The sequence below is a fragment of the Thamnophis elegans genome, chromosome 2, assembly GCF_009769535.1.
Source record: "Thamnophis elegans isolate rThaEle1 chromosome 2, rThaEle1.pri, whole genome shotgun sequence".
In the NCBI taxonomy this organism is placed as follows: Eukaryota; Metazoa; Chordata; class Lepidosauria; order Squamata; family Colubridae; genus Thamnophis; species Thamnophis elegans.
Genome location: NC_045542.1, coordinates 109,400,952 through 109,414,105, shown reverse-complemented (window position 1 = coordinate 109,414,105; position 13,154 = coordinate 109,400,952). Strand labels below are relative to the sequence as shown.

At 34.8% G+C, this 13,154-nt stretch overlaps 2 protein-coding genes across 6 annotated transcripts in view; one reads left to right on the top strand and one right to left on the bottom strand.

Annotated features, from left to right (window-relative positions):
* Positions 1-6,819, top strand: part of MKRN2OS (MKRN2 opposite strand) — a 15,890-nt gene extending 9,071 nt beyond the window's left edge. Inside the window, exon 5 of the mRNA XM_032208828.1 lies at positions 6,591-6,819. The gene's annotated coding sequence lies outside the window, so the exon portion shown is untranslated. The remainder of the gene's footprint in view (positions 1-6,590) is intronic.
* TSEN2 (tRNA splicing endonuclease subunit 2) overlaps positions 1-13,154 on the bottom strand; it is a 14,333-nt gene extending 1,179 nt beyond the window's left edge. The window contains exons 1-11 of one of the 5 annotated variants that reach the window (XM_032208821.1): positions 12,996-13,152; positions 11,024-11,242; positions 10,818-10,899; positions 9,769-9,805; positions 6,817-7,294; positions 6,291-6,368; positions 5,542-5,592; positions 4,919-5,057; positions 2,857-2,893; positions 1,900-2,011; positions 598-687 (exon numbers count right to left, since the gene is read on the bottom strand). In XM_032208821.1, the coding sequence (XP_032064712.1) occupies positions 598-687; positions 1,900-2,011; positions 2,857-2,893; positions 4,919-5,057; positions 5,542-5,592; positions 6,291-6,368; positions 6,817-7,294; positions 9,769-9,805; positions 10,818-10,899; positions 11,024-11,212 (1,293 nt within the window). In that variant the 5' untranslated portion in view covers positions 11,213-11,242; positions 12,996-13,152. The other 4 variants (XM_032208820.1, XM_032208823.1, XM_032208824.1 and 1 more) reach the window with 4 other exon arrangements.

Sequence of the window (13,154 nt, the reverse complement as noted above, 5' to 3'; positions counted from 1 at the left end):
GATTTCTTGTGATTTGATGCGGCTGCTTCATTTCAAAATAAAATATGCTCAAATTCCTTTAAAATTAAAGAACAGTATTTTGTATTCAAACCATTATTTTCCATAGTTTATTTTACTATACCAAAACATATTTTTAGAATTGTTCTTTCAAACACAATTGCAGATAATTCTTATTAGTGATTAAAAAATGGGACTGGCGACTTGACTGTATAGTGAGGCCATTGCTAAGTGAAACTGTGGGCTTATCTTACTTAAGCTTTCCTTTGGTTTACAGACCTGGGAAGGTTGTAAATGTAAAGCTGCAAATTACTTTTTATCAGCATCATAACTGCAAATGGTTGCTAAACAAAGCGGTCACTAAATGATGACTACCTGTAACTTATTTTTGGACAAATTAGTTTAATATACCCAGATCAAGCATCACTCCTATTTCTTAGGGAGAAAAGATGTATTTCAATCTCTTCTAATATATATATTTAGTTTTAGAGAACTGACAGTGAATAAATGACAGTATATTTATTTACTATAGCAGAAAATAAATAAACAATTCAATGTTCATTTCTGAAAAAACATTAAATTGGGAGGAAACATACATACCTGGACTTTCATTCTTTTGAGACATTCAGGTGAAAGCATTTCTTTTTCATTCATATCAGATGGCTTAATCAAATAGCAGAACATGAGTTCCTGGTGACAAATGAATTATGTTACCAAAATGTCAAGTAAATGGAAATACAACAGATGTTTCTCCTGAAAACTTCAAATTAAGGTTCATTCACTTTTTATAGCCGTAATGAGACAGATAGCATCTATTATTCTAATTTAAAACAAGGGTAAAAGAGCCCTTTTGTAAAATAGTTTTATACAAAATCTTATCATTTTCTGAAGAGCATTGGGAGCTCTTGATCATTTTATTGCACTTAGAGAAGCCCAACCATTTGGGCAACTTTTGAGAGCTCATTTTCAGAGGAAAGTGAAGTGAGAAAAATGTGTATATAAGAACAGGTAACCTAGAGGGATGCTTAGCACTTTAGATTCAAAGGTAAAATATACTTTGGAGTGTGCAGGGATGGAAATGTAGACTTGCCTGCAACTCCTGAAAGCGGTTGGTGTCTTTTCCTAGGATTATGTAGCTGCCTGTTGCAGCCCAGTCCCAAGAAAATATGCATTTGGTATAAGGAGTTTTGGGCATGTATTCTATTTGTGCTCCTGAATCGTCTGAAGCACCATTTGGCTTTGAATCTAAGTGGTGCAGAGTCCTCAAAATTAGGTTTCTTGGCCTTCAGAGATAACTTTCATCTCAAGTTACTATAATTCAGTTGCTTCCTTCCATCCATTTACTCTTTCTGAAATGTACAGGGAGGATTATCAACGTTTATCCTAAATAGTGTATTAGGGCAAACTAAATAAAAATATAGTTGAAAAGTGATCCACAAAAGCACTCGGTAGCTAAGTATTCAAACAAACCTCAATTATTAGAGAAATACAATCTGAACAACTCAAGCCCTCTAAAAACTAGAAAGCTGAAATACTGTATAGCAGTATTATGAAAGTTCAGCTTTTTAAAGCCGTTTTTTTCAAAAATGGAATCTAAAATCTGTTTCATATCTGTGACGGAATATTAAACAGGGAAAAGAGGAGAATCTTTTCTCCATCACAGTTGACCAGACCACATTTGTGATTGCTTTACAATTCACACACTGAAACATATATGAAAGATGATTTTTCACTGTTAATCAGAAACATACATACACACACACACATACTTACTCTTCATTTATTGCAAAATTATTTTATTACACACTTTGTATAATTTCATCTACTGCACTTAAAGTTATATATCAATTTTCCTTCATAGCATTTTTGGTGTAATTTAAAATGATTCTTCTTATTGGCTACCTTGGAAACATTTGCTGTAGTTCTGTTCAATCCAGACAAAGTTTTCCAACTGAATGGTCTGTGCAATGGTCCATCAAAATCATCATTAATTAATTCAGCAATTACAGAGTAACTGGAAAAGAACCCCAAATATTTTTTTTAGGATGAAAAGTTAAAACATGTATTCAAAAATCACAACCCAAATAACTTAAAATACTGATGGTTCCTTCAGCATAAGTACAAGAATCAATTCAGCAAACAACAGGATATTAGTTCTCTTTTCATATTCTTTTAGCAATAGCATTTAGACTTATATACCGCTTTATAGTGCTTTACAGCTTTCTCTAAGCAGTTTTACAGAGTCAGCATATTGCCCCAACAATCTGGGTCTGATTTCATCAAAGGCATGGAATTCATCCCCTCCCCTGGCCACCAAAGCCATTTCCCTGCTTTCCAAATAATCTCTGGACAGCAGTGAGGGTCCCTCAGAACAAATATTTGTGAGGAGAGGTACTCATTGCCACCCACTTTCATGTTTTAATTACTTTAATTAGAAGGAGCAATATTGATCTGCCTTCATCAAAGCAGCATTTAAAGACAAGGCAGCTTTTAATAAAATACATACTGATAATGCAATAGAAGTATGCCAAAACCAACATAACTGTTATTTATATTTGAAATTCCAATTATTCAAGTGTTTGAGACCCTTATTTAAATCTCAGGGCATCTCCAGGGCTATTCTGTGGGTAACAGAACATTCCATTGTAGGATTGGTTATCTGAAAATTCTTACTGAAGATGGCCACCCATGGGATCTGCTAATTTGAGGTTACTCTTAGCTTCAGCTTTGGAAAAACAATATTCGGAATTATGCCAAAGTAAATTAGAAACAAACATATAATCATATTTTCAAGTAGCATAAAAATTAACCATAATATACAGTAAAAATGAAAATTATATCCAAACCTTAATGCTATACCTGGCATGGTAAAAAGGAGGGCCTTTTCGATATAGCACTAAAACAGAAATAAAATGGACATTCATTTATTACAAAAGTCATATTTTTGTTTTTAGTTATAACAAAGTAAGATCGTGGTAACCTATTACAAAACTTTGAGGATCTAAACCACTTTACAGTAAGATGAGCTTGTATTATAATATTCTAATATGAATGTACTCTAAATAAGTTACGATACCACATATTTATTGAAAGTAAACAGATTCTTTACTTACTCCCATCTACTAAAACTTTCAAGTCTCTACCAAAGGTGCTTTTTCAAGAGCCAACTGGACTTTTTGTTTTTTCTTTGAAGATGTTTCGCTTCTTATCCAAGAAGCTTCTCCAAGAAGAAGCTTCTTCTTGGATGAGAAGCAAAATGTCTTCAAAGAAAAAATGAAGTCCAGTGGCCTCTTGAAAAAGCACCTTTAGAATAATCATGACTTGGATGACTTGAGATTCCCCATAGACACTCTCATGTCTGTAATGGGGCAAAATGGTGCATCATAGGACAAAACCTTTTGAGCCAAGATACCTCAAAGAGGCTAACTTACAGAATGCATCCAAAACTGGGTCCCATGACTCCCATGGAATTGAAATTTCACAAATTTTATAAAAACAATTATAACAATTTTTATAAAGCGTTTTATGACATAATACAGAATGTCACAAAATATTTCCTGTGGTCAGTTCTTAATATCAGACTATGCTATACAGTTCAACTGGGCTTTGTTCGAGGCAGATGCAATATGAATATCCCTGAATTTTTAGGAACTTTTCAAATAAATTAGAAGCCCGGCCATTGTTGAAGACGTTGAGTAATCTGGAACCTTATAAGGAAACAATTAGCCAAGGGATCACAGACTGTTTAGCAGAGTTTTATTGATGTACAGGAAAAAAACTTATACATCAAATTAATACATAAATAAAATCATATACAGGTAATCCTCAAGTCCTCAATTGAGCCCAAATGACTGTTGTTAAGTGCAACATTTGTTAAGTGAGTTTTGCCCCATTTCACGACCTTTCTTGCCACAGTTGTTAAGTGAATTATTGCAGTTATTAAGCTAGTAACACAGCTAGCTTCCACATTGAGAAGCTTGCAAAAAGTGATCCCATGACTTTGAGACACAGCAACGGTCTTAAGTATGAACCAGTTGCCAAGCATCTGAATTTTGATCACCTGATCATGGGAATGCTGCAACGGTTGTAACTGTGAAAAATGGTCATGTAACTTTTTTCAGTGCTGTGGTAACTAAACGGTCACTAAATGAACTGTTGTAAGTTGAGGACTACTTATATCATAGAACAATAAAGCCCAGCGTTATTCTTTGCCATTTTTTCTCCAAACAGCACAAATCCCTAAAATGGGATGTTCAGTCTAAACCCAAGCTTACAGGGAAGAGTACTGCTGCCTTCACATACCGTATTTTTCAGAGTATAAGACGCATCAGAGTATAAGATGCGCTAAGATTTTGAAGAGGCAAATAAAAAAAAAGTTTTTGCACTCTGCAAACTTCTCCAAAACGGCCCATTTTTCGTGAAAACGGGCTTGTTTCCCCCCCAAAAGGCATGAACAGCCTTTGGGGGGGTTGCAGAGTGCTCCTGGAGCCTGGGGAGTGGGGTAAAATTGAGAAAAAAAACAGGCCGTTTTTTGCTCTTTTCTGCCCTCTCCAGCCCCCAGCTCTCTAAAAGCTTCCTAAAAGCTATGCGTGGCCATTTTGGTAAAGGAGGCAGGGTTTTTGGAGGCAAAAAATGTCATATTCAGTGTATAAGATGCACCCAGATTTTCAGCCTCTCTTTTGAGGGAAAAAGGTGTGTCTTAATACTCCGAAAAATACGGTAATATGTTTCAAGAATATGGCAAGCAGATGAAACTATACTTAAGATAATATACCAATATTCCTAGCAGCAGAACATCAACCCCCACTAAAGAATGACTGAAGGTAAAGAAAGAGGAACATTCACATAACAGAGCAAGTGAATGGATCCAGTCTTGTACAGTTACTTCATTAGGTGCTAATAATGAAAGAATACTACTTACACAAATCAGTTCCATATTTCAGGCCAACTTTAGGGACCCATCCTTTACTGCGGAAGTAATGATAAGCCATGTATGTAGCCTTAAAATTTGGTTGTGCTTTACTAAAAAGGTCCCATAACGTCAATATAGATAAAGGTGCCTTAAAAACACAACCATGATTATTGTGAATGAATATATTCTAATATTATAGAAATGTCATAGATGGTGCTTTGCAACATTATAAAAACAAACCAAATAGAACCCAAGTGTGAAATATGTTATAAAAAACAGACAATAGTAGCTTGGTAGGGCTATTAATATTTCACAATGATAAAAGTTCAACAATAATTTCTGAAAAAATGTCCTGCATACTTTCTTTTAAAAATATTACTGCCTCATACTTGTATAGAAGTTGAACAGTCAGTTTTAAACAAAAATATTATTTCAGGAATGTAGTCAAAAATTATTTACATATATTAATGAATAAAAATATGTATATAAACAAATAAGTAGCACCTTTTTAAAGTTGGTATAAAGTACCTTAGAAAGAATATGCTTTATTATTTGCTAATAAGTACTCCAATCAACAGATCTCTCACTCGAGAATTACTACTGACAAAATTACCTCATTGCAATTAACTTACCTCATTGCAATAAATATTTAAACACCCGAGAGCATAGACCAGGAAAAAAGCCTAAAAATGACATCAAATAAAAATTAGTTTGTGCATGTTTAAAGTACTAGAGTACTGAGAAAGCTTTCTTACATAAATAGTTAAAAAGGAAATCATATTTAAAGATACAAAATTATTGCACAATATTTAAAATTTTATAAGAAAATGGGATTTGGTTAGATTAATTTACATTTGAATAAGCAAGTATATGATTACAGAAAACTATTTCTACACAGCAATTATAATACCAGATACATTTTCCTAAACAAGCTAAACTGGGAAAAACCAATATTTCCCCCTTTACGTATGTACTACCACAAAATGGAAGCAGTCCAGAGAGGAGTAAACTTCCATTATGCACATTAGCGCTAAGCAACAGAAATCCATTGCTGAAGGAAGAAATCAAGGGAAAATCTCAGGGAACATTCTGTGAAAAAAAAGTAAGAGACGGTAAGACTTGGTGAGTCAATTTTTGCTATCATGCAACATTTGGTTGCATGGATCAGTAATTCCAGTTAGTTGCTGCTTAATGAAACTTGTTACAATAGGTTTGCTAGACAATGTCACTTTGCTGTCCCAATTATGCAAGCATCCATTGAACTCCCAGTCTTATACGTTTGCCTGGAAGTTTTCAATTTAGACTTTTGAAAAAGATACTTCTTTATAAAGCTTTTTCCTAATATATGCAGATGCAAACTAAGAGAGAACATAAAACTTACCTCTTCTAGACTGAGTTGCAGATATTCAAAAATCCAGAAAGGATTTCTTCGGCATACTAAGTTTGCTTTTTTAATTAACTACAAGAAAGTAATGAAAGTTATAAGGAATAAATCAAAACATCTCTGTAATTTACATAGCATCAGCTAAAGGTCAGCCATCATAATGAATTATATTTCCTTTGTGTCATAAGACATCGTCTTGATATTTTTGGCTTTTCATTCCTAAATCCACCAGCTTTTGTTCTAACATTATAACAGTTCTGCAGGCAAAGACATGATTTTCTGTATGTCCCTATTTAGGCTCATTGCTGTTGCGACATGCTTTGGAATAGGACAGAGGAAATGCAACCAGACTCCTGAAGTAAAATGGCAAATGATTTCTTTAAATACACTTTACTGCTATCCATCAACTGATTAGTTTCAGGAACTCTTAATAAAAAGGGATAAAGGTATCTATAAAGCAGAATACCCAATTTAATAAGTTTTAAATTGACTTTACTATTACCCACAATCAAGTTATGCTTACATGCAATTCCTCACTTGTTTCCTCTTTCATACACAAATCTGATTCTTTTTCTTCTATTAATACGAGCTCGTGCTCATATTCATTATTACTGAAACAATGAGATTCTGGTTCAACATAATTGCCTTCTCTGCAGCTATCATACATATTGAGAACACATTGTTGTGGTGAAGGAGTTTTAGCTAAAATGTTAGCGTCTGTTATATCTGATTCACTACAGTCATGTTTATCTAATGAATCACGTGAATTATCTTTGAAAGACCTGTTATTGTCATTAATTTCAGATGAAGCCATTAAAAGTGTTTGTTCTTTATTAGCTTCCATTTTAAATGTTTCTTCATCTTGAAATCCATTATTTTGTCCAGTTTCTATTCTCAGATTAATTTGTTTAGTGTAATTTTGTATGATGTTGTTAATTGTGGAGTCATCTAGTCCTTGTTCTGACAGACGGTTTTTAGCCCATTCAACACAATGCTGGTATCTGGAATAGAAGAAAACAGAAAGGATGGGCTCATAAATAAACTTATGAACAATATAAAAGTATCTGTAAAACAAATGATCACTTCTCGAGTTTTACTGAAGACCTTGGTATATTAGGAGTCCCTCTTTTGAGGGAACATGGGTTTATAAATATGAAAAATAAATAATGTTTAGTTTATTTAATCATATATTCTATATCTCTGGCTACTCATAAACATTTTTATGGTTATTGTTCTATTGCACAGCATATAAAGATTGCAGGTATGATTATCTTTCTGGGTTACCCCCAACCTCTGAGATTCTCAGTGGTGCGTATGAAGAAAAAAGTATTATTTGCTAAAGCTTTTATCTCTTGATCAAGACAGGTTAAGTGGTATTAATTGAGGCAAATACATTAAAATTTCACTACTGTTAACGTGTGTTATTGAATGATGAAACCAGTAATTTCTCTTTTACTCATATCTTTTATGATTGTTGTGTTATTTTATTCGCCAGTTACTCTTGCAAGCTGAGCATCCTGACGAACAGCAACTTGTAGATAAAATAAAAAAATAATACAACAATGTCAGATCAGAAATGTAGAGCTGAATCTGAATTCCAGCTTGAGTTCTAGGGTCTTAATTAAATTTAGAAAACATTTTTTATGAATATTTGAGAATTATTTTCTTTTAAAAATGCAATGGACTATAAAGGAAGTATTTAATTTAATCACTTATTTGTATTAATTGTTAATTAATTGTTAATTGTTCTTTAATTAATAATTATTATATTGTTATTCACTGTATTAGAGAACTTTGAAATATATAATACTGGCTTCTTCTTGACTGGGATATGAAGTATGCTTCAGAAAGAATTACTGATGCCAGTAATGTTTGATGATGGCAATCAGAGTAAACTCCAACACTTCCATTTTTAAATGCTTCTTTGAATTGTTTGCTCAGCCCTTTAGGATTCAAGATTGCTCTGATGCCTGTATTCATCTTTTGAAAATAAAAAGATGGAATAAACCAAACCAAAGCTTGACTGCTATTTCTAAGATTCTGCTAACTCATGCTTAAATATATGACTTTTCAGCATATTTCTTGAACAACAGCAATGGCAGATGTGAGCTTCATAATAGAACATAAACCTATTTCTGAACAAACAAGCAAATTCCGATGAATAATTTTCTGCAGCAGTATTCCTCATCTAAGGATCTAGAGTAAATGGTGATCTGATTAAGAATTCTAAAACATGTTCTTCTTTAGCTTTCTGGATTGCTTTGACATCACAATATTTTTTTTAATTCTTCTTAAATTTCAGTAAGGAAGTATACGGTAATTTCAAGAAAATAACATCTTTTGTATGCCTTTATAATTATCTGAGGAACTCTAACTGTACAAGCAACTTGTTTTTGATATCAGAGGTCAGAGTGATAGGATCCAGCAGTTTTAAATATGTTCTTTGCCACAAGCAAGGCTTTTTTCTTCATCCCGAAATATAACAAAGGATTAATCTAAAGTTATAAAGAGGGAAGGTGTTATTATTGCTTAAGAACGTGAATATGTGTCCCATTCTCAGACAATTTTTTTTATTTTTATATTAAAAGGCAGTGGGGAATGAAACATAGACATTTTTTTTAAAAGATCATCCTTTGTGAGAATAAAATGTATGGACACACATTCTCTACTAAATTATAAAATTTAAGTCTGAAAAGTTGAAGCTAGTTCAAACTCCACTGCTGTCCAAGTATGGCCAGAAACTGTCCTCCATTCAAAAAGGCAAGTTTAAATGTGCAACCATCTTAACTGCTCCAGAAGAAAGTGTTAATTCCAAGAAGGAAAATAATATATAATTCTGAAAAGACAGGGTTTACTGAAATTATAATTGAAAACAAGCCATAATCACTCTGATTTCTTCACTAACCAAAATTTAAACAAGTCAAGGTTCCTCATATAAAGCCCTTGTAAAAAAGTGTAATTCACCTAGATTGTTTTGGTTTTCTTTGATATGAGAACAAGAAAACGGGACCACGGTTGATATACTTTCTTGTTAATTCTGAAGCAAGATTCAGTATATTGCAACAGATGACTACTAGTTTAATATTCTAAAGTATATTCATGATGTTACCCAGTTTGGTAATGAAATGCTTGTAAGAAATCTACCAAGCTGAGTGTACCAAGATCCCACAGTTCAATCCTGAACCACAAATATTCTCTTCTATTGGTAATACTCAAAAGGCATTTCAAATTAGAACTTAAATCATTACTTGATAATTGTTGATTCAAAAAAACCTGCCCATATTTAGATTTCTCCACTATATCACTTAATAATTGGAACGATGATGGTCCAAGATTTAATTGGGGAATCAAACAAAGAGTACTTTGTTTCTTTAAAGTATCTTAACAATGAGACAACACTTGATTAAATTGTTATTTTTATAGTTACTAAGCATGCTCAAGCTCTAGGCCAGACAAAGCGAAAAGAAAAACTTACTTTTTTGATGAGATTATTGGCATATTTAATTTAGCATCTGCAATAGAAAGTATAATTACTATTTTATATACATATTAAAACATTAATAATTGTTTGGATGCAATTTCAGAAAGACATTCATAATAAGATATTTACCACATAATATTCAAAATGCTTTATTATGAAAATTACTTTGAATGTTGGGAGAAGGACAGTATATAAATATATGGGGTTAATAAATTTAGAAATATGCTAATCTTGAAATACATTTGAAAACTCTAGCTATCTTCCAATCTCCACAATCAGAGAATGCAAAGCAGCACTGCAATATTGTGTAACCAAATGCCTACCACATGCCCTTTTAATTTATCTGGGAAGATTCGGAGCTGGCTATTTCTGAGGAAATAGATAGAGGTCCTCATGGATGCCAGTTCTGCTACTTTTGTGCTAGACTGGTGCCCCTCTTGGTTGCTTCAGGTCCTCTGGGAGGTGACATACAGTTGGATCCAAGCAGTTATTAGTGACTCACTGGAGGATGGGGCAGGGCTACCACTCTTGAAGGGGGCACTGTATGCCTGTTTCTCAAGAGGCCTTCCTTTGACTCAACTGAGTTGGATAATTTTTGTCCATTCTCCAACCTTTCCTTTTTAGGGAAGATTCTTTTGAGAGTGAAATGGCAGGTTATTTGTTCAATTGCTTCTCCCACAGTATCTACTTTTTCAGCTATGTCTGATAGATGCTACCAACCAATGGAATCAAGAAAGTGCGCCTTCTCTCCACAGCCCCTGCTTTGTGAAGCATCTTTTCTCCTGAGATATGGCAGGGCTTCACTCTCCTAATCTTTTGAAAGGCTTTGAACAACAGGTTCTTCCTGTAGGATAGGGTGAAGCTAGAGCTCAATTCAGTTGAATGTGGCTGTGTAGAGGTGTATTGCTTTTAGGGTGCAAGGTTGGGGGTGGGGAGACAGAAGGATTGGTTGTTGCTGTTCTGTGATCCTGTCCAGGATTCTGGTATATAAGCTATTTAAGTCTAACACACACACACACACACGCACGCACACTTCAGTTTACCTTTCCATTTAGCAGTCAACATAGGATCTGAAATATTATATTCTGGTCGACTTCTTGAAAGAATACCTTTTCCAAAAAATCCCTAGAAAACAAGCAAAGCTTGTCACTCATTTAACAAAACATTTTTTGTTCCAACAGAAATGCAGGATCAGTATCCAAGACTGATTAATTTAATGGATTATACAGATAAAATGAGACAAAAATACCTTGCTATATAATTGTTCTATATCTTCAGGATTCTTCACAATTACATTGTTATTTATCAATTCAGCCCGGCACATTTTATAAACTCTTCCATGATTGCCTTCTACGGAAGGAGAAATAGGGAATGGGGAATCATATGATTCATATACTTTTCTTTTCCTTCTGGGAGGATGAAAAATTGCTTCTGCCATTTGGTATTATCTTTCTCTCAATGGAAGAACCTAACGGTAAAGAGCATAAATAAATATTTAGTAATATTCTAAATTATTAACTGTTTATGTTATCCAAAGCTATATATAGGTAGTCCTCACTTGGCAAATCCCGTTAAGGACCATTTACAGTTAGGGCAGCACTGAAAAAATAACTTATGACAGGTCCTTGCAGTTATATCCATTGTAGCATTTCTGTAATAATAATTGAGAACCAGGCATTTTACATTCAGGTGTTGATGACTATTGTAGTATCCTATGGACACCATTTCTGTGCTTCATAACCTGCTTCCAACAAAGCAAAGTGAATGGAGGAGCTGTCAGTAAAATTGCAAACTGCAGTCATGTGATGTGCTTAATGATTACAGGTGTTGCTTAATCACCTTGATAGAACTGAGGTCATACCTCCATTATAGTAATGTGATACCTCATTAAATAACCATGTGGCTTAGTGATACCAGTCCCAATTGCACTTGTTTAAACAAAGACTACCCATATTCTTTTCAGCTTGCAAAGTGTTGTGTCGGTCCAAGGCTTAAAATAGTGGAGATGCCAGAGACTGAATATGGACTTTTATGCATGATAATAGTATGGCTCTTTACTGAGGTATAGCCTCTTCCCAAACACAAAGTATTTTGAATCAAATATAGATTCAGGGGGATGTCCTAGAGCCATCGACACTGGAACCTTTGGCAGTAATATGACCACTATTTTCTTTTAAAATACATCCCGACTTTCCCCTCTAGTCTCCAGCTTAGCCACTTGCCTGTTCTCCCCTATCCAATTATTAAACAGGCTGCATCATACTTAGCATTTCTGGAGGTTGATGGGGAATGTCTAGTGTCTTCTAGATGCTGCCATCTGCTCTGGCACTTTTTATAACCCTTTACTCAATACCAAAATGGGAAAAGGGGAAGAAAAAAAAACTTGCACAAGTTCTTCTTTTATACAGACCATAAGCCAGCTGAGGGGAAAGTAATAACACATCCAACCCCAACAGACATGTATCCCCCCCCCATTATCTTATTCAGAACCGTTAAGGAAGAACTTTTATGGTTATTTCAAACAGTATTTATCAATGGGTTTCTGCAGATATGTCCTAGTCTTAGTACCATAAGTAAGAAACTCCATATAAATTTCTCTGAAAAAATGGAAGTAACAAGAGCTTGTTTCCCTTAGGAAAAACAACAACAGCTGCATGTTTACTCCTAGATCTGACATTCAAGACTTTATATGCTGTCTAAGGAGGAAAAGCTGGTATATGAACTTGTTACACAGATACCCAATTCTCGCATTACTAATGGTGCTAAAAACTAAAAGAATGCCTATTTCCTTAATTAGGTCGCTATGAGGATTAAAAAAATACATCTGTACATATGCGTGCAAGGAGTTATATTTCCCTGATTTGGCTTCTATATTCTTCACTTTAAAAAGCTCCATTTTCAGAGCTCGCGAGTTAGAGACTAAGAGGGGAACTGAGCTTTGGGAATAAAATGTAACGCGGCCAAGGGCAGCCTAGCCCTAACTTCTTGCCGCTTCCTTGCCGAGCTCTGAAGCTAATACCCAGGTTGGACCTCACTCAATGCGTGGATAGGAGGCCACACGGAAATCCCAGGGCGGCAGTCTCGAATGGGAAGTCAGAAAGCAACTCAGCGGAAGACAGCGGGCGAACCATTCCGCGCGCGCCCGCCCAGATAACAGCAAGGCAAACCCCTATGACGTCGGCAGAAGTCGACCCCGACCAGAAAGAGACCACCCGGCTTACTTAAACTCCCCACGTACTGTTAGAGCCGAAGGGTTTTATTTTGACGACTGTTCTCATTTACGGTCCAGCGTGGTCGTTGTGGCAACGGAGAAGCGCAGCAGAAGGCCGTTTCAGAAGATGGCGTGGATTTACGGCTCGGTTGCTGAGGCAACGGAGAGA